Consider the following 21,765-nt stretch of genomic DNA (forward strand, 5'->3'; position numbering starts at 1 on the left):
AAACCCATTTTACCAAGGAAATGTGAAAGTCCATCCCCGAGCGTTCAGGCGCTGTGCTTTGCAATCTGCAGTGCAGTGCTCCAGCCCCCTTCGAAACGTTGGGTCATAAAAGCCGACGTCGTAAAGACCCACACGGCCAGGCTGTGTGTGCAGAGCCCAAATGGTCAGAATACAGAACAGGCTTGGTACTGGCCCTCCGTGTGTGCAAAGTCATTCTCCAAGTCCCTCACTACTAGGCACCTCAGTTTCCCTACCTACATCTTGCCAGCAGGGTGGTGGACAGAGCAGTAAATGCTGGCAGACGTGAAAGCCAGGCCTGTTGCAGTCACAGATGAGCAGAGTCCTCTTTTCCTGGGCTGTGGATTCAGTTAATTAGTGGAGAAATCATGAGGGGACAAGTTGGGGCTCACAGAGCAAGCTCTTGACTAGGTGAAACATATGAGGCCACCCATCTACCCTAACTGCCAAGACCATTTAAATTTAATCAGTTCCCACATCTCTTCTCTTATGAGAACTACAAACTTCCTTGGACCTCAGTCTTTTCATCTGGAAATGGGGTTAATGACATTTACCTTAAAGTCTTTGGAGGATCAAGCGATATATTAGGTGTGAAATCTAATTGCTACTGTAATGTAATGGTGGCACTGGCTGAGAAATGGGTACCTACCATATATGGGAAGATTGGGGTGTTTGTGGTGCCCCAAAGGGGGCATCTTGGGAATCAGGCCATTGTTGCTGCAAGAGGAAAGCAGATTTGCAGCAGCACAGTGCTCATTCCCACCTGGACTCCTCCCATTCAAAGTTTTTTCTGGATGGAGAATCCTGACCATGTTTCAAGCCTGCCCCTCACCCCCATCTGCCTGCAGATGGAAGGAACATGGGCTTGAATCTGGCTCTTGAAGCATCTGGGGCGGCCTTGCGACAGAGGCCACAGGAGGAGTCACTGTCTTCCTGGACACAGAAAGAAGGGCTGCTGTAGGACATCCCAGAGCTGGACTGAGTTGGCAGAACGGAGTAGCTGCCTGGCAAGAGCCAGAAGTTGGTCTTGGGCAGGTTCCACAGGTCCTGAGTGAGACCCTGCATGGTGCCATAAATGTGTCCCACACACCATTATTCCTCACTGTGGGAGCTGGGCTGACAGCCCTGGAACAGCCGGGGCAGTACCACCGCTGGCCACCTCGGAGCAGAGTCTTGTGGCCAGGGAAGGCCCAGAGCCACCAGGAGAGGAAAGGGCTTAGCACATCTCCACTGCCAGCTGGAGACCAGCCCCAGGGTCTGAGGCAGTGACACCAGCATATTTGTTGTCATTAACTTCTCTGCATCTGGACTTGGAGGAGAGCTGGGCCTTGGAAGTGCAGGAACACGGACACCTCCTCAGGGGCTGGCATGGGCCCCCACTGTGCAAAGAGAACTTTACTCCACACCCTCAGTTCTGCAAAGAGCTCCTCACTTTGCCACCCTCCAGTCAGCAACACAGAGGCCCGGGAAGAAAGCTGGCCTTCAGGAAAGGGAAGTCCACAATCCCAGGTCCCTGAAGCAGAGTCTAGAAGGAGGGTACAGGGACACCAGGTGGCCATGCTTTCCTAGCACTAAAAACACCTCATCTTGTTGGTTAAGTCATGGGCAGGGGCTCCATTGCAGGTACTTGAGTCTCAGAGTCTCATTGACCTTGGTAATCCTCATCAATGCCCAGGCATCAATGCCCAGGCATCCAGTGCTGATGTTTTTCCCCTTGAATATTTGTGTATGGTTTAGATCTAAAGTGTCCCTTCCCTCCACAAGTCTCATGGGTTTAGAGGTGGGGCTTTCAGTAATTGAATCATGGAGGCACTACACTTAGCCGCACATCCTTCCATGAGCTCCTAACATAGTGGAATGTTAGGAGGTGCAGCCTGGTCAGAAGAGGTGAGTGAGTAGGGGTGTGACCTTATAGTTGGTTCCCCTCTTCCACTTTCTGGCTGCCACAGTTTGAGCAGCTTTCCTCTGCCACGCTTTCACTGTGCTGTTTCTGCCTTGGAGTCAGCTGACTGTGGACTGAACCTACTGAAACTGTAAGTCAAGTAAACCTCTCCTCCTTTAGATTATAGGTGCCTGGTATTTTGTCCCAGCAATAGTAAAATGCTTAATAAAGTGTGTTAACAGTTACCATCTATGCCCATTCAATTCAGATAAGACCTTTTATGAAATGCTTCTTTGGGTGCAGAGTATAATGAGAAAAATATTGATTAATGTGGACTAAGTAGTTTGCGATGTAGCAGTTACCATTAAACAAATTGGGAACTGGCCCTTCCTAAGAAGGATGGTGAGTGCTTAAAAACATTGCTTCATTCAGGAGTCACCCCATGACCCCAGGGATGGCATCAGGATCCCCACTTTATAAGTAAGGAACCTGGAACTCAAAGTCATGGTGAAAAAGAAGCAGGTGGAATAAAATCTAAACCTATATGACTGTAAACTCTAGTCCATGTGGATGGCACAGAAGTTTTCAGGTATGGGCCCTGCCCTCCAGCAGGCCCCTGTTCAGTGAGGAGTTGGCCATAGAAACAACTGGCTTTAATACGAGTGCTAAGTGGACATGCAGGTTATTTCCAAGGACCTAGAGTTTTTCACAATCAATAGAACTTTAAGGGTTTGACAAGTTATCAACCTGAGGTCCCCAGACAGAGCCTCAAAACAAAGAAACAGACAAACGGACAAACAAACAAAAACCAATGACTGGTGATCATCGATGAAATCTAGCATTCAAGTCCCTGTGGCTCTGAGATGCAAGCCTCCTGCTGGACACCACACAGCCAATGGTGACACTGGGGAGTGATAAGGGCCGGCCCACGAGTGTGAGCACCTGTTCCCCTCAGTGTAGCCATTGATCTTCCCATGGCCACCTGACAAGACAGAAGGCGGAGCAGTGTCAGGGTGTGAGGGTGCTTCACCTCCCAGAGGGCTGGGCTGGTCTCCTGAGCTGGGGACATGTCTTCTGCAGCTGCCAGAGGCAGCCCAATCCTTCTTCCTCATGACAGGGAGCCTCTTTCAAATTCAGCAGAGAACGAAGCCAGCAATGCCTTCTTCTTTTCAACATTCCACCAGGAACAATGCCACATGAACTGTCACACGCTGGTATGGTGAGTGGGCTGAATAAGTGTTCCCCCAAGTTCATGTCTATTCAGAACCCATGGATGTGACCTTACTTGGAAATAGGGTCTTGGTGAATGTCATCAAGTTCAAGTGAGAACATCTCACATGAGGATGGGCCCTAAATCCAGTATGACCAGGGTCCTCACATGGAGAAGGCTCCATGAAGATGGGGGTGCAGTTAAAATGAGGCTACTTTGAACCAAGACAAACCAGAGACCACCAGTCCCACCAGAAGCTGGGAGAGGCAAATGACCTTCTTCCTCAGAGCCTTGCCAAGGCCCTGACCTGGAACTTTTAGCCTCAGAGACAACATGAGACAATAAATGTATATTATTGTAAACCACCCAGGATACAGTACTTTATCATAGCAGCCCCAGTAGACCAAGACCTGGGGAGTCATTATCTGAGCAGATGAGCATTTGGCAAGACGAGTTTGGGTGGAGATACCAGTTTGTATGAACTGGGTCACTGTAAATAGTGGGCAGTGGCCTCTTTTTCTGCCTTCACTGCCACGACCCCAGGCCATGGGCTGCAGACAGAGCAGAACATCTTTTTCTGTGGCCCTGAGTTCTCAGGCATGTTGCCCAGTGTGCAATTAAGTCTCCTTCGCTATTTCTCACAGGAAACGAGGCCTTTACACATGTTCACAGAGACAGAGTACTTAAGAACCCTGCTCTTCTGTATAAATTGGTACAATCTTTCCATAATACCTTAAAAATATGTGTCCACTTTGACCCAGAAGTACCAGTAGGAATTTATCCTAGGGAAATAATTGACTAGTATTTATATAAAAAGGCATCGTGGGACAAAATGGATTTTTTTTTCTCTTCCTTCATCTCTTCCTGGTCATGACACATATCCTGCTCCTGCTGGGACTATACACAGGCCAAGCCAGAGTGATAGAAAGGGCCTTTTATAATAAGCCACAAAGAGAAAGAAAAGGGTTAGGGAAACCCCTTTAGTACAGTGGTTGTGCTGGCAGCAGGTGATTTTTGCAGGATAAAATCGGAAGTGTATGGACACTAACCCGGAAGCAGAACCATAGAGAGCTGCTTCTCTTCCTTCCTTCCTCTTTCTACAGTTGAACCCAGGGGAGACAAGATGCCCCAAAGGTTGACAAGTAGGGACAAAGTCAAAGAAAAGGAAGTCGGATGGAATGGAAGGACATCCATAGGGCCTGGTGGCAGGGTGGCAGGGAGGCTCCCTGGATCACTCCAGAGACTCTCACAGAGTCCCAGGAGCCAAGGGCTAAAGGCTCCACTTTTCCTCCTGAGAGCTGGGTGGAGGGCCATCTTGGCTCCCTCCTGCCTTCGCCACTGGAGAGTTCTGGCTCATTAATTCTGGCTCTGTCCTGCCCCACAGGTAGAGTTGGAACTCAACACCAACAGTAGGGATTTAGATTGAAAAGGATGGAACAGTCGCACAATGGCTCTCACCCCTAGATGGAATGCAGATGAGGCGTGAGGAGCTAGGAGTGGGGGACACTGGCTTCAGGTTTGGGAACTGAATATTCCCAGAGCTTTCGTGGGGCATTCTTCCGGAGGTGCTACCTGAGCAAAGAGAAATCAAGTCTCCATGATGTAAGACATGTCCCTTTAGGACACCCTGGGCCCAGAACAACTAGGTGTCCTCCTCATGTGGAAGGACAGTGGGGCTCATGGGAGGAGTCACCATAGAGAGTTTAAGGGGAAATGGGGAACATTTGAATCATGCCTTTACTCCAAAGAAGGAAAATTACTTTTAAAAATTAGGAATCAGTCAGCTTTGAGAACCTAGGGAGGCCCCAGAAAGCAGGTGCCTGGGACCCCTGAGCAGGCAGGCAGGATCCTGAGGATGGGAGCCTGAAAACAAGTCCCTGTGCTACCACCCTGTGCAGGTAACTCCTACCCTGGTCTCCATCCCATTTGTACACTTGAGGCAGCACCAATTCTCTCAGGCACTGCAATGCTGCCTCTCTCTGCAGGAGCCCTCAGGGAACTTCCAGCTGCTGGACTGGGACTTTGGCCACCAGGAGCTTCCTCTGATCCCTTTCCATCCTTTATACCTTATCTTGCTGAGGAAGCACCTGGCCTGGGCTAGAAGACACCCTCCTACCCACCTGGGGGCTTGCAGGGACACCTGCCACCGGGGCGGAGTAGACTTCCTGGACCTCCCCGTGGTTACTGCTGACTTCAGTTCTCACCAGAGAGAAACACGGCAAGGGATGGTGTTAGAGATCCCCGTGTACTCTGGATGGAATGGAACCTGAGTTAGGCTCTACTCTGTGGTCCCCTGTGGTCAGGCTTCTGGTGGAGGGTAAGATGGATACAGGGAAGGATGCAGTTCCCTCGCCTCTGGGACTGCTGCAGAAAGGATCTCAGAGTATGCAGAGATCTCACAAAGAAAGGTAGGAACCCAGGGAATCCTGGCAGACATCAGGCCATGCTGAGCTGCCCACTGGAAGGGTCAGAAGGAAGGTTCAGGCTTCCTGTCCCTGAGGGTCTTCTCAGAGATGAAAGGTAAGGGGTAAATCCAGGAATTATCCTAACAAATCTGAACACCCTATTTGCCTAAAGGCCATGATTATGAGCCACAGGGCTCTTCTGGAAGCAGAGAGACTAGGAAGTGTCCCCACCCACCACCACCAACATCAGCAGTAGCACCAGTAACACCATCACCACCACCAAAATACCCCGACACCAACACCAGCCCTGCAGGCATAAGACTGGCTGGTTATACGCAAAGCCTTCTGCCTCCCTCCCCTTCTCACCAAATATTGTGTTGATGCCATAGTTTATCTGAAATTCAAATGTAACTGGGGTTCTCACACTTGTCTTTGCTAACTCTGGCAATTGTATGGGAGACAATTGGAAGAGCCAGGTGAGAGAGGTGAGGGCTGTCGGGGTTGTGGATGGAGTTGAGGTGGAAGGGGAGGATGAGTCCAGTGGCATTCCTTGGCTTGGACAATTGGTGGATCATGGTATCAGATCATGTAGGTCAACTAGAAGAGCAGATTTGGGAGGTGTTGCATTTAACATGCTTGTTAAATATCCAGATGAGATGGCATAAGAGACAATGTGACATATTAGTGTGAGATTCAGGAAAGGGGAAGACAGAGCCCATTATACTTGGTGATGGTCACCAGGAAGAGAGTTAAGTTCAAGATTTTGAGGGCCAAGGACTGAGCTCCTAGTTATACCAAGGAGTCAGGCAAGGCAGGTAGGGGTGAGATTGCCCAGGATATCTACTGACAATCTCACTGAACTAAAGCTGAAACATCTCTGAGCATCTTGGCACCCCTATTTTGAGACTTGCAGCGACACCTTTATTGAGCCCTGGTATAAGCCCACATGTTGCAAAGATAATTCCCATGTCATTTCAGTCTTACCACAGTTAGGTGATTACTCTGTGCCCATTAAAAACAGTTTTCAACAGTGAGGTTCAGACAGGCTCAGATAATTTCTCCAGATCACAACTTGACCTGCTGAGATTTAAGCTCAGGTTTGCCTGGTTCCAAACATCTGTTCTGTACTGTGTCTTGTTTGTTTTCTGTGCCTCTGCTTGACCAGTTGGCCTGATCCTTTCCAGGTGGGGCTTTTTCTCATCCCTCTCCATATCTCTCTGTGTCTCCCATGGTGCTGGGCACACTTCTGGCACTTGCTGAGTAATATTTTGGATGTGATGGGTGAGGCCACCATGCCCTGGGGCAGGGTCAGCCAAGGCATGCTGCTTACAAAATTGTCAAAGAAATTCCAAGAGTGTATTGCTTTTTCTTTCCAAGAGAGTGGGAATAAGAGCTTCTTAGCTGCTCTGTCTCAGTTCCAGTCCAAACACAGAGTGACTAGTTGGTGCCAAAATCTACCCAATAGTCCCTGGCAGAGAGCAGAAGAAAAGGTGGGTTTACAAGGTTCCATGCCTGTGCCCTGAAGAAAGAGAGTTAAAGCCACAGAATATCTAAGAAAGAACTCCTCCAGCTCCTGCCCTTTGCTTTTTGGAAAGGAAAAACATGTGAGGTCTGTGTGTGGGACCGTAACTCTCATACGTCCTCCTATCCTTTCCTGGGGTAGATTTCCCTTGGGAGTTCTGGCAGAGCAGGGTGAGGAGAGGAGGGATTGTCCTCAGTGATAATCACCTACCACGCACCACGGCACTCACTACACAAGAGTGAGTGAGTTGCCTAGCCACTGCTAGGGCAACTCACATGGGTGAGTCAGTGACTTCCTGACCACACTACAAAGTGGGTCTCTGATCCCTTCCACTTTAGAGAGGACGATGCTAAGGACTAGTAGTTGGGGATGCTTTGCCTGAGGTCTCACAGCTAGCGGCAAAGGCAAGAAGCCTGCCCTGGCAATCTGACTCTACCGACCATGCCTTGAACACTGAGTACTAAATCCTGCCTCAGACCAAAAGGCGCAGGTAGGTAAGTCCCCCACTCACATCCTTCCCATCCACCACCTGGGCCCAACCCCCAGCAGGGATCATAGACCAGAACAGGCAATGCCTCCAAGTCTTAGTTTTCTCATCCAAAAAAGAACTACTTTCTGGAATTCTCAGATTGCACTGAGGTTTAGACAACACATGTGTGAAAATCTTTGGCATCTCTGAAGCACAATCCAGAGGCAGAGGACAAAATGAGCCAACTAATGCCAACTAATGAACAGATAAGCCTGGGGCAGGGCTGACAAACTTTCTGAAAGGGCAAGGCAGTCAATGTTTTAGGCTTTGCAGACCACACGGCCTCATTCACAGCTCACTCAGCCGCCATGCATGGTGAGGGTGACCGGCCACTGCTGTCAGGTAAATGAATGAGGCTGCTGCGTTCCAATAAAACTTCATTGACAACAGATGGTGGTCTAGATAAACATGGCCCTTAGTCTAGAAGAAGGACTCCAGTGAGACATGGCTAAGATGTGTCCTCTGCTCTACCCTCCTTAATTAATGGAAGGATTGGGCCAAAAACCCACTTGTCAAATGTGTGTCAGCTGCCTCCGCACCTGTTTTTCTGTCCATGAGAAGTCAAGGCATGATGAGGGTGGGGTGGAGACTTTTGGGGTGAGGGAGTCAAACTGTTGTTCTTTTGGTCTTTCTTCTTCCCGACTCCCTGGACTTAGTGTAAGACTGGGGTGCTCCTGCTGGGGAAGCTTAACAGACAGGGTACCCAGCAGAACTGGGTGGGATTCATGCTCCTAATGTGGTAGTGGTCTGGACTCTAAGGAAAAGGGTACAGGGCTCCTGAAGGGTAGCCCTTCACCTCACAGGACACAAGGGTAGCGTGCATACACGGACTAATGCGCCCCAGTCACCTCCTCCTGGGAACTGTGTCCACGGCAGCGGGTGATGGAATGGGGGTTGGATGGGGACACTGGCTCAAACATGACTATGGCCCAAAGCTAAAAGGAAAAGCTAAGTGACACAGTCAAGTTGATATACCAGGCTGCAATCCTCAGCAGGGCCCTGTGTGATGACATTTTACTGTGATGACACTACATTAAAATTGAAGCCACAACAAAACCAACAAGCCCAGTTGTCCTGACCCAGAATGGACAATGTGTCCTTTGAAGAGACCTGGGGCTGGGTGGGAGGAGAACCAACATGATCATGAGGGGCCGTGTGGCAGTCCAACCCTGGGACAGTGTCCCTGTGTCCCTCTGAGGCATCTCCAGAAAGGGTAATGCAAATTCAGCCTGCAGCAGCATCTAGCACCCAACTCACAGTTGCCCCAGTCCAGTGTGCCCTGGGCTGGCCACACCACCCAGGAATAGTGTCTATTTACTACTCAGACTGGGGAGAGGGGTGGCTGTTATGTTTAGTTCAAGCATTCATGGAGCTCCTGCTATGCACATGGTGCTGGGAGCACCAAGAGGAAGAGCTGCAGTAAGTTGTCAGGGGAGCAGAGCCCCACACCAGTCATCTCAGTATAATGCAGCAACGTGTGAGGAGCGAGGCTCCCACATCGGGAGATTCCCCAAACCAGGTCTGAGGAGCTGCCCCCTTGGGAAAGAAGGGCCCATTCAGTCTGCATTTTCACCTTGCTGATGAGTAGTCATGGGATGAGGATGGAACCTTGTCACGTGCCTGAGAGAACCAGAAACAGTGCCAGGGAGGTTCAGGGGAGCTTGCTGCTCCTGGCTGCTCCTGGGTGGAAGCATGATTCTCTGCCAGCCAGGGAAGTTGTGATGGGGGTTCTTGCCTTGTTGGGGAGGCTGCTGCACAGGACGTGCTCTGAGGTCCCTTCCAAGGCTGGGCCTCAGTGCCATGGGCAAGACTGGCACCCCGAGCTGGCTCAAGTGACTCCCTGTTTGGAGGGAATCGCAGCGCTGGAAATGCCGACTTGTTTTTTGGCTCACCCTGAATTGTTACAGCCAGTCTGGGACCCCTCAGACGATGTTTCTGGGCTCCCCTGGGTGTTAATTAGGAACAGGGGGCGCAGTGTCCCTACTCACAGACAGTAACTTGGGCTAAGCAAGAAGCCTCCAGTCTTTTGTTACCCTGAAAGCAAAATTCCTCCCATTGTGTTAATTACAATGTCTATTTACTGAGTTCCTTTTAGTGCCAGGGACTAAAAGTTTTCCCCCATTTGTCTAATCTTTGCAACAGTCCTATAGGATGCATAGCATTTTATAAATGAGGAAACAGTGGCCTCAGAGGTGACCTTATTTGCCCTCAGATGGCAGCCCCATTCCAGGGCACAGCCTGGACTGGAACCTAGAAGCTTAGTCTGAAAGCCCAGAACCTGATGGAAATTCAGTGATTATCTTAGAATGTTTGAAACTCAAGAAAAAGAAGAGAGCCATCATTTAGCCTGTTGGGTTTTTTAGACTTACAGCTTGTGTCTCATTAGTGAATTGTAAATAAGTGGGTAGCTTGTGGTCACTTAAAAAAATGAGTAGAACAGAGTAAATCATCAGTTTGCTGTTCACACAGTTAAATATTATCTCAGTTATGTTTACATGTGTCCTCTAATGCGAGGTGAAATGCATCTAGATGGTGGTCAGAAAAGACACATAGATCTTATCCAGACTATTTAATTTCACAAATGAGTGTACTAATATTCAAAGGGGATAGTGATGTTCCCAAAATTATGGGTTATTACAGTTGATCTGAGACTAAATCTGTTTATCAAGCCATTAGCAAACCTAATCGACTGTACAGAAAACCAATAAAAAGAAACAGTAGGGCCAAAGCTGTAGCGCAAGGCTTTATCTAAGTGATTTAGAGAAACTGGCTTATCTAACCCTTGGTACAACCTGGCAAGGCAGCCAGGAGCCCGGCTTCCTCTGCTGTCAGATGGAGGAACTCAGGTCCAGAAAGACTGGGAAACTTGGTCAATATCACACAGTGATGGAGAAGCCAGGGTCAGGCCCAGAGAGCCTGGCACTAAAGTCCAGTCTCATACCAGAATAAAGTACTGCACCAGTTACCCTGTCCTGATATGCTTTCTGAATGCTGCAATGTCAGTACAGATGCTACAGTGAGTGGATATTAATATAATTAATTACACACCGGTTTCTTCTCCTGGCCAAATGTCCTTACATGACAATTCACTTTTCACATCCTTCAGATACTTGATTAAACTGAAATAATCTTTTTTTCCATGAAGACATTTCTAAGCTCCCCTGTCTTCATCATTCCCTCATTTATTTGTTCATCTATTCACACACTTAAAATGATATGCACTTAAAGAATCAAATAGAACAGGCAGAACTTTTTTAAAGGTAAAACTGTCACAACACCCTTCCTTGTCCCAAAGAGACCAAGGCAGTTTACACAAAGTACATTAATCAGAGAGAGAGAAAACGAGGCCAGAACGAGGCTCACACACAGATACCACAGGATGCAGGCTCGCACCGGGAGGAGCACAGGCTGGCTCCTGGCTTTCCCTTCGTTACATCTGAACCCGTGCAAGGTGCAATGGCCAGCAGCTGACTCTCAGCCTGTGCTGATTACCTCCTTCCAAGAGATTTCATAACTCTTAGATTCACAGTCTCAAGGTGAAAAGGAACTAGTCCCTAAGAAGTGTGGGCCTCAATTCTATTAGAGATAGCGGGAAGCATTATGGTAACCATTGTTGATCACCTTGTATTATGTTTTCACATCATCTATTATGTCCACCCTTTTGACTTGACCGATTCTGTTCTGTTATGTCACATTTGGTTTTACTCTCTTCCAAAAAAGTAATAAGAACCATGGGAGCAATGAAACCCAAAATGTGTAATTGTTATTGTACAAAAGAGAGGAAAAGAAAGTGCTCTATACTATATAACTGCATGTATATTTAAGTGTATAAGATAGAAAATGATATCACAGAGTTTTATTGGATCATTGAACAGAACTGTTTGCAGTATCATTGATGGAATGTCCACTTTACAAGCTTTAATTTTGTGACTTGAACAATTATTTCTAAGATGACAATATGTAATCCATTAACTAGTGATTTCCTACTGTTCATTTTTTTCTGCAAATCTGTATAACTTGTACCCTTTCTTTGCTTTTTTTTCTTTTCTCCTTAAATAAAATTAAAAAAAAAAAAAAAAGAAGTGTGGGCCTCCTCCTCCAATGGAGACAAATCAATTTCTCACGGGTCCTCGGAAATCAGCGTTCCATAAGGTCATGAACCCTCGAGGACATCCCTGTGATAACCACAAGGATGAAATGTCACAGAGTGGTTTCTGAAAAATGACACACTCTGGTTTCCAGCATGCAGGGCAGATTCAGAATCTAGAGTAGAAAGTAAGTGGGCTCTGAGCGTGCTATTCCGAGTGTAGAGTCCAGGGGTTGGCCTGCTTGAATCAAGGTGATCAAAAGAATGGGACTTTCAGTTCAAATGACATCAGCCAATTCTTCCCCAGGCTGAGCTGTCCCTAAGACTCCAGCCCTCAGGAATTGGGATTTCCTTTGCATTCTTTAGCATGTAGCGTGAGCTAAATCATATAGCCCGTGTGTGTGTGTGTGTGTGTGTGTGTGTGTGTGTGTGTGTGCACATGCATGTGCGCATGCGTGTGCTCATGCGTGTGTGGTTTAAAATCTGTCCCACCTCATGACTTTGTATTCCCAGGCCTGTCCCTTTGTCTGTACCAACTGGCACCCATGCACAAGTTAAGTGCGTGCTGAAGATGTCAATGATGATGACTGGCAGCCACTGCTAAAAACAGTTAAATGAAGGTGTGAGAGGACACCCCCGCATCTCACCAGGAACTCTGCCTGGTCCAGGTGATCTTTCTGTTGTTATAATCCTGCAGCATCCCCCCTAACTAGGTCCTTTATGTTAGCACGGGAAAGGGAAGGGAGAGACAATTCTTGATGACTGCTCTTCATCACTGCAGTGGTTCCCAAAATAGTCACAGAGACATCCTCCACCCCTTTAACTTCACCACAGAGAACATCTTTCCTGAAGAGCTTCTTGGCAACTTCCTGACCACACAACTATCCACGCTCAATTCTCTTGTTCATGAGTTTAAACCCAGTGTTCTGTGCTGTCTACAATGAATCTCAAACAGAATAAAAACACAATGAGATGGGATGGGATGGGATGGGATGGGATGGGGTGGGATGGGATGGGGTGGGGTGGGATGGGATGGGATGATACTGTCTAAGGACAATTCCAGGAGCAGATGGTTAGATGGAAGGCAGAAAGGCCAACCGAGGGTATCACTTGAGTGGTGGCTGGATTAGTCTTCTGACCACGTAGGTTAGGGCAATGCATAGACAGATGGTACAATGTTTGCTTGTTATTTTGAACATTTGGGCAATGAGATGACTCACGAGAAATCCTAGAGAACTTATAAGAGTGCTATTTTGGCACAATGAAGTTATAATTTTTGAATAGTGGAATAGTAGGAGCAGGCATACGCCCATGAGATGTTGCCAGTCAGCTATGAGATATGGCACTTGCCACAATGGATCATTTTGTCGCCTAGCAGTAGGTTATATGAGATTTGTGGTGACAGGTTTTGAAGTTTAAGAGTGACTCAGATGGTTATCTTGGGCAAGATGACTTGTCCAAGTATGGGCAACAAGAGGAGGGAGCTCCTACCATAGAAATCCAACAAGAAGGTCGGCTCTAGTTCATTAGAAGAAATCCAGCTCTAGTTCCCCCTGAACCAGGGATGTCTGCTATCTTGATATTTGCAGGAAGGGAGCATTGCTGGAGGTTTCTAGTCAGGTGATCTGAAGAATCTCCTAAGACCAGGCAGAGCCCCCTTCGGGAGCAGGAGACTTGTCCACCATGTTCCCCTCCCTGTGGGAGCGGTAGCTATGAATTCTGCTTTCTCACCTGTCATCCCCACCATGCTTCTCCCAGGGGCCAACATGACTTCCAGATAACAACCTGGGGAAGTGACAGTGACCATACATCAGAGCCAAGGAACAAAGTATGACACACGTTTCCTCATATCAGTTCCAATCCTGCCAGATTTTCCATTCTACACTGACAATGCAGTGTCCCAAAATTTAGGTTTAAAGGCGACTAAAATGGTGAAGAAAAACATCTTCCTGTTTTCCTCCTGGAATGACTAAAGGACACACAGATTTCACACAGCATTTTCATGACATTGGGAAACCATGTTTCATCCTCCTTCCCGACACTTCCAAGATGTCATCGTAAATCCCATTCAATCTCCAAGCCAGCGAAAGTCTTTCAGAGTCATGTTGGACTGCTCAACTAGTGAAACAAACCACTCTTCTATTTTGAATGGAAATCTGTCTCTTTATAATTTCTGCCCATTCGTCCTAGCTATGCCCTGAGGTCACACAGGATAGTCTCACTTTCCCACATGGAAACCTTTCAGACTTCACCAGGGAACTTTCCTCCTCTGGAAGTTTCCTCTTCCCCAGGAGGAGGTGATGCTGTTCCAGGACTGAAGGCCTCTGTCCCAAGGCCTCCACCAGCCCTGTGTCTCCCCACTGGACCCCTTTCGTCACCTAAAAGTTCCTGGTCTGCAGAACAGTTGTAACTCCATCGTCTGGTTTCTCTGCTGGGCTGAAATGCTTTCCAAACATTCCAGAAATTTGTTATGGTCCTGGCAGCCAAACCCACAAAAGCCAGATCCTAAGCTCTCACTGAGAAACCCAAGAACATGTTCAAATCATCCCGTGGCTGGCTCAGCCCATGATAGATCTGCTGGACACTGTCCTTTGGTCCCCGGGATGAATTATGACATTCTCTTATTGTTGCTGTTGGCTGCTCCCCACCCCTTACTGCAGGTCTGTGGTTCTTGAGACAGATGGCATGCCTGATCCCCTGAGTGCAGAGACCTGAAGGCACAGCCACACTGCATATGTCATTACAATGCCCAAGCGACTAGACCTACTTGACGGACATTGAGTCCCAACCAAGGAGGTCCTGGGCATCTGCCTCAGGATTTCCAGCAAAGGGTCATCTGAGGGGTGGAACCTTCTGATGCCTGCCCCAGAGTTAACTCAGGACCCCACCCTTCGCACACCAGATCAGCTCTGCCTGGCGGGCAGCTATACTCTGACAACCCCACCCTCCTCCCAGCCACTGCTGCAGTCTCTACGTGACCACATGCCCCCTCTGTACCCCCAGCCCCATCATGGCACCCCCTGTGTCCCATCTTGAGATGGCTTCATCTGCCTAATCCTCTCATGGTCTGTAGGCTAGAGGCTCCTTGAAAAGCCCTGCGACCCCAATCCCGACATAGAGCCTGGCAAGAGGTAGAGTCTCACATGAGATGTGCTGAATCGAGATAAACTGATCCCTTGGACCTGTGTTGTCAAGTCTAGAGATCTCCAGGGAGAAGGATGGGAATAGAGGACCCAGTTATGGGAGGAAACCACTAGGGGGCAGCCACAGCCTCTGCTGTATGGCTCCAACCCAGGGGACTGCCAGGGGGACTGTGGTGTGTGTGTGTGTGGGGGGGGGCACTGCTTCTAAACACAAGATCCACAGGCCCCTCATATGATCCCCTCCTTGGTCCATGAACTCTTTCTCCCTAGCTAAAGAATGTGTTCCAAACCCCAGGATCGGGGAGGAGAGCCTGGCTGAACTGGGGTGAACTGATTCTACCCCTAGTAGTTTACCATGCAAAGGTTTACCATGCCTCAGCAGCATGGCACCTTGTGACTATTTTCATGGTATCCTGAGAGGGGGACCTAAGATGCAGTCCTCCAGACCCAATGTGAATCACACCCCAGAGGTCCAAGGAGGCCCAGTGCAATCCATGTCCCACAAGGACAGAAGAAGTCAGAAGCTACACAAAGCAGCTGGCTCTCCACCACTACACCCAGATCCTGCAGGCTCATGTATTCCCTGTCGCCATCCCAAATAAAATGACTAGGGCTACCAAAGAGCCCTGTCAAGTCAGCTTCTTTGGTGGTTTCTATGGTGACGAGGGCAGCATTTGGGCTCCAAACAGTGGGAGAGAAGAGCGTCCCTCTCATCCCAGAAGGCCAGCATAGAAAAGGGCTGCTCTTACCTGCTAGGATGAAGATGCCCACCAGAATCAGAAAGACCAGCAGATAGAGGCCCAGGACAGCATGCTTTAGGGCCGACAGGGAGCCCAGCTGGGTACAGCAGCCATTCACCCGCCGTTTGTGGCACGGACCTGGACATTAAGAGATGGAAGCAGGAAAGACACTTGAAAACTCCACAAGCCTCTTTTTCTCTCTGGTCTCATCCCTCTCATGCACATAGATGTTCATGTAGAATCTCTCACAGCCTTTCTGTACATCTCTACCACAGCCACCTTGACAGGGAGCTTCTAGAACCATCACCAGATGTTCAGCTTCCAGCTGTTCCTCCTATCTATTCATGAACAAACCAGACAGGGTTGTCCACAGCTCATGCACTCACACAAATCCGTTTGTTGAGGCAGCTCAAGTGGCAGAAAAACGGGCTTGACATGGGCTTGAATATCTGTGTTCTTTACCGAGTGTCATTGTCTTATGTGATACAGGAAATAGAGAAAGTTTTCAAAGGAACTTGCAAACTCAGATTTCTGCAGCAGTCAGGAGAGCATAGGCATGAACAACATGGGCCAAGTATGCCCACTCTGGAGGGGGCTGCCGCCTAAGGATGAGGACCATGTATGGCCAGAGCCAGAATTTTTGAGATGTGCTACAAATGACGAACATGCATCTCCTTATTTTTAAGTTCTGGCAATTAATTAAAAACTCAAAACACAGGGGAGTGTAAATAAAGCACATTTGCAAGCCAGAGCTGACCACCAGCTTCAACTCTGGGTTTAGATTTACCAGAAAGCACAGTACCACCCTCACAGGTACACGTGACTCACTGGCTTACCCCAGAATGAAATAGGGACAGGTCACTGCTGTAGTGGGCTTTAGGGACAGCGTATTCCGATCCTGCTGATTTGCAAGTAAAAATGTCAAAGTGCTAATTAGCGACAAGCCCTGCATCAGGACCCGGATGGTCTTTCAGCTGAATTTGTCCTTTGAAGCAGCCATTTTGAGAGGCTCAGGAGAGGCCAGGAAACTCACTAACCTCACTTGTCAGAGGAAAGCAAGGGGAACTCTACCACCCAAATTCCAGCAGAGATTGCAAGAATTGCAGCACGGTATTTTCCCCCCAAATATGTGTGCCTCCTGTAACGCGTACTCCCTGCCCTGTGTGAGTGCGAGACTCTCCAGAGAGCCTGTCCCCTACTTTGGTGGTGTCACTTACTGGAGTGCGCTGCTTGTGAAGGAAGTGTGAGCAGAAGCTTTGGCAAGAGAGGTTGCCATCAACAGTTTTTCAGTGTCTGAGAGACAGGGGACATTTGCAGGTTTCTGTAAATTTCATCTGTAAGGAGGTACTTCGAGGGCCTCTCGGCTTTCATGACCACTTCCATGGCCTCAAAAGTTTGGTCACTGTCAAGGAAGGGGTGGTGGCTATTGATGGCCTAGGAGGCAAACAGTCCTGGACCCCTAAAACTACTGTTTTTTGAGGGATGTTTTCCCATTAATTCTCTCCATTGTATTCCAAACACTGCTTTTCCAACAGCTAAGCAGAACTATTACCCAGAACTTCCATTAAGCACAGGGTATTGATGTGAAGCAAGCTGTAGAGAAATACAAATTCAAGGACCAGTTTCGTAATTCCTTCAATGTTAGCAAATTTGAAAGAGACAACGTGATTTTGCACTGAGATCTGGACAGTACTCCGCTCTTTACTTCATCCTAAATGTTCTTTCCTAGGATTATACATCCTTTTCTATACTAGACTGAAACCAGTTTTACTCCTAAATACGTAGGCTGTGGTAGCATCTCACCTTTTTGTCCCGGGAGGGACCCGTAGGCATCTGATTGTAACTTAACAGAGCAAAGTCTGTCTCCTTCCGGAGCGAGACCCACGGGCACAGCACTGCGTGTTGCTGCCCAAGTGTGAGTCCTCCTTATCCCGATGGCAGCTCCAGCTCTCCTGGGCTGGTTCCCTCCCCCACAACATCCCAGCAGGAAAGGGAGAGGAAAATCACACAGCCTCGGATACATATGGCCAACTTGCATTTTACTTTCTTCATTTGTATGCATATTGCTAGCTCCTCACAAGACTGGGTCAAATTGCACTGGTTTTGCTGGATTTTCCCATAAACAGAGCAATTCCTTTGCCCTCCGTGTTGTGCTTCCATTTATCTATCTATCTATCTATCTATCTATCTATCTATCTGTCTGTCTGTCTATCTATCTATTTTAAAAAGAATAAAACCTAACAAAACAGAACAAAGCCAATCAAAACAAAACAGTCAAAGTGGCAGAGAACCTCAAAACAGGGTAATAAGAACTCTACAATGGCTACCATAATTCCTCCTGTTATCTTCACAATAGTTGGCCATACCATCAGACATGGTAAAATCAAATATAAAACTCAGAATAAAATCAATTAAAACAGAACATTAAATAAATCAGAACAAAACTACAGGAACAATACTGGATTTCAAAAACAAGGCAGAAGGAAATCCCCCTTGTTCGCTATATTGCATTACTGTTATCCTCTTAATAGATGCTCTGACTACCATCCTTAGGCCTTCAAAATCAATCAAACAAAACAAGCATTTAGTTGTTTTTGTACTTCAGTTGCTATGAATTCATCCTGTCCTCTGAACCAGCCAGTTGCTTACTGGGGCCGAGTGGTGGGGAGCTTTTATTTAACCTCTAACCCTAGACTTTCTCCTGAGAGAGTTTAACTCCCTCAGCAAGATTTGATTGTTTTGTGTACCAAATAAAATCTAAATATTACACGGTTTTGGATAGAGATTTTCTCCAAATAGATAGATAAGCAGAACACAAAAGGTGTGGCAAGATGCTTGGAGCAAAGGAAAGGACAAGAAATGAAGAGGAAGGTAAGTTACCAGGAAGCCCAAACACAAGGCGGGCTTTCTTCTCCAAGCAGTAGCAACAGGGTAGCTGAGTGGCCCACTCAAATTATTTAAGCTTAGCAAAAGATGAAAAACACTCCGTAATTATACAATCAACAAGACCAGGGCAAAAAAAAGTATGCCTACATTTTTGATTTTCAAGCTGATTCAAGGCCTCATCCCTTTTCTCCAAGCAGGGTCCCATCCCTAATCCTCCCAGGGCCAGGGACCAGACAGCTAGAGACAATCCCTGTGGGCCAGAGCCCACCTGAATTGTTCAAAGCCCTAAAGCTTTCACTCTGTCCTGCCTGGCCTTCCCCAAGGACCACCCGGTCGTGCCTCTAACCTCCTCTTGTTTTCTTCCACCTACAACCTGGCCAAATCTGGCTTTCCCTCCAAGCCCTACAGGGGGTCCCACTCGATATGACCTGGCCTTTCTCTCAGGAAAAGATCCTTCTTACAATAGAAATGGCCCCTCTGCACTGACCTCCAGTCATAGCCCTATGAATTATATGCATGTATGATTTTAAAACAGCATGTTATCAGAATCTGTCAGGACCCAGAGGAAGTCTCAGCATTCCATCATTTTAGGGTTGGTCTGTGTGTCAGACAGAACACAGTAGAAGAGTCGATGTGTCACTTCTGAGATGAGACAAAAGACACTGCAGCTTCCCTCCTTCTCTCTCCCCCTGCCATCATTCATTTGGGAAGCAGCCAACTTCCATGTCACGATCACCCCATGGAGAGCCTATGTGGTGAGAATCCGAGGCCTACAGCCAACAGCCATGTGAGTGAGCCTGTAAGCAGATCCCTACCCCAGATCAGCCTTCCCGCTGGTGGACATCCTGACTCAGCCTCACAGGAGACCCTGAGCCAGAAGTTCCCAGCTAAACCACTTCTGGATTCCCCTCAACTTATATAAAATATAAGCATATCGGTGAGCAAAAACTTCATCTGAAAAAACTGACAGTACTTTGGCTTTCCTTGTATATCCGTGATTTCTTCAGAAAATGTATGAGACATGCATTTATGTTTGTTTTCCACTGCTAAGTTTTGGGACAACTTGTTAGGTAGCAATGATAACTAATACACTTACAATAGACACCAGGAAATGGAAAGACCTAGAGCCACGTGAGCAAAGAATTCATCCACAGCCTTCAGATTCAGCTCCCCAGCTCTACAAACAGAGCAGAAGGGAGCAGGGTCAATGGACGGGGGCACGGTGTGCAGCTGTACTGATTCCGCCTCCAGAGTCCACATGGAGGAGGCCATCACCCAGCAAGCTCGAATGACAAGCCTTTCTAGAGGAACTGGCATCCGTGCTGCCTCTCCTCAGCCTTATCCTCCCATGGACAGTTATTATAAATTTGAGAATTCTACCACCGAACCAGCAATGCTGTCTGTAAGTTATTATAAACTTGAAGGCTGTGGCTTTAAGAAGAAAATGTTCTTCCTCCACAGGAGAACAGGAACCGAAGGAAGTTCCTGATGAAGCTATTAGTTATTAAGTGGTGTTGTTTGCAGACTCAGGCACACTGGAGACCTGAATGATGGGGAATATGGTGGATGGTCACCACCATGAAAGTGACAACTAACAGACACTCTTCCAACACCAGGAGGATCGTGGGAAGTGTCCTCCATCTTGCTTTCGAAGTGAGGTGACCTCTCATAAGATCAAAAAACCAAAGGAGGGCACTCATAAGGTCAGGAGAGGACAAGGCCAGTGGCTCAGAGCCAGCAAAGAGACACTAAAACATTAGTACTCTGTGAATTGAAGGACAAGCACAGAATATCAGTCTGGGAGACGCTGTTTATCTCCATGTGAAGCACGTGGCCCCCTAATCACCCCAGAAGGGGACAGATATCCCCATCTTTAGACATCTTTGCCTGATGCAGCCTACAGGACTGGCCACAGGGGCCTATGACTTTCTTCACGTCACTCCAATGTGTCTTTTTTTAATGTCACATTTATTTAAGAAAGAAACTATACTATCACAAGTGGAAAATTAACATTTTCTCATTATGTATTAAAACAAATACCTAACCGTTACAATAACAACTTACAGCCGAATATGGCACCAAGCATGTTGAGATCCAGGGAGCTGTGCACAGTGAAATCTGGGGAACCCTGGCGTTAGTCTCCTTCCAGAGTGCAACCCTTGCACTGCCCTCTTTATGGACAGCTGTCTGTCTGCATTTCTGTCTGTGGCATCTTCTGAGGCAGCTGTGTCTCCCCATTGCCCCGCACGGGGTCCCATGGACAGCACAGCCCTGACAAGTTCTTTGCAAGAACAAATCCAGGCGCACGTTTACTTCTGCTACAAAGGCCATGGCTCACATTTGCCCTGTGCAAACTGATACACTGACAAGTAAGTGACGGATTCTAGTTGGCCAGAGAAACACAGTGGGAGCAAAACGTAGTTCTAAAAAAGATAATGAAAGCTCGGCTTTCCTAGCCTATCAGGACTCCTGATGCCTCTTAGTGCTCTCTAGGTAAACTGCGCGATCCATTTCTTGAAACTTCCTTGGAACACCTTCCTGCCAGCTCAACACCAAAGTCATACGTGGAGCTTCTGAAACATGTGAGGCCTGAGCCCCGCCCCTGGACGCTCTCGTTCTAACTCAGCCATGAAATGACAGCTTCAGGGCACAGAGGTCCACAGCGCTGCACCAAGGCATCTGTCATGTCAACAGAGGATGTGAAGACACATTCTTGGAAAGCAAGCGAAAGGTCTATTATTAAGAGCTCGGTTTATTGCGGAAAAATCTTTTGATTCCTTTTTTGACAGGACACACTCACAGTGAGATTGCCTCAAACTATTTTATTATTCCCAGAGATCAGAACTCTATCGCTTCTTTGCCCAGAGAGCCTTTGCTGAAACACTGTACACTGAGGGCGGGAGTGGGGAAGGCCTTGGTTGGGGGCATGAAAGAAACCAAAAGGAGTTTATACAAAAAGCCAAGGAGGCCTGGAAGGTCGAGCTGAAGATGAGCAGTGAGCGGCTCCCCAAGCTGCAGGGACCTGGGGGTCCTGGTCTCCTTACATTAGGCCACTTGCTGTCCCTAACACCGCAGGAAGGAGGAGGCACAGGCTTGGGGCTCCATGGAGGTGAATTCAAAGTAGCAAACCCGAGCCAGCCTCTCCAGCAACATGACCTTCCTTTGAAGGCATATCTTCCAGTTTCTTCAAAAACAATATTTTAATTGCTCAGTAATAATTTTAGAGCACTGTGGGAGTCCTGTGTGTGGATTAAGCTGCTCCCACTTGCCAGAATATTCACCAATTGGATCTGATAAAAGTGGGTATTTACTTTAAAAACAACAACACAACAGCAAAACAAAA

At 47.7% G+C, this 21,765-nt stretch overlaps 1 protein-coding gene across 2 annotated transcripts in view; it reads right to left on the reverse strand.

Annotated features, from left to right (window-relative positions):
- Scara5 (scavenger receptor class A member 5) overlaps positions 1-21,765 on the reverse strand; it is a 96,303-nt gene that overhangs the window by 63,092 nt on the left and 11,446 nt on the right. The window contains exons 3-4 of one of the 2 annotated variants that reach the window (XM_063234919.1): positions 15,546-15,674; positions 13,385-13,438 (exon numbers count right to left, since the gene is read on the reverse strand). In XM_063234919.1, the coding sequence (XP_063090989.1) occupies positions 13,385-13,438; positions 15,546-15,674 (183 nt within the window). The remainder of the gene's footprint in view (positions 1-13,384; positions 13,439-15,545; positions 15,675-21,765) is intronic. The other variant, XM_063234920.1, reaches the window with a different exon arrangement.

The sequence above is a fragment of the Cavia porcellus genome, unplaced genomic scaffold, assembly GCF_034190915.1.
Source record: "Cavia porcellus strain 051 isolate PalLab524CR breed Dunkin Hartley unplaced genomic scaffold, mCavPor4.1 scaffold_24, whole genome shotgun sequence".
NCBI classification, from domain to species: Eukaryota; Metazoa; Chordata; class Mammalia; order Rodentia; family Caviidae; genus Cavia; species Cavia porcellus.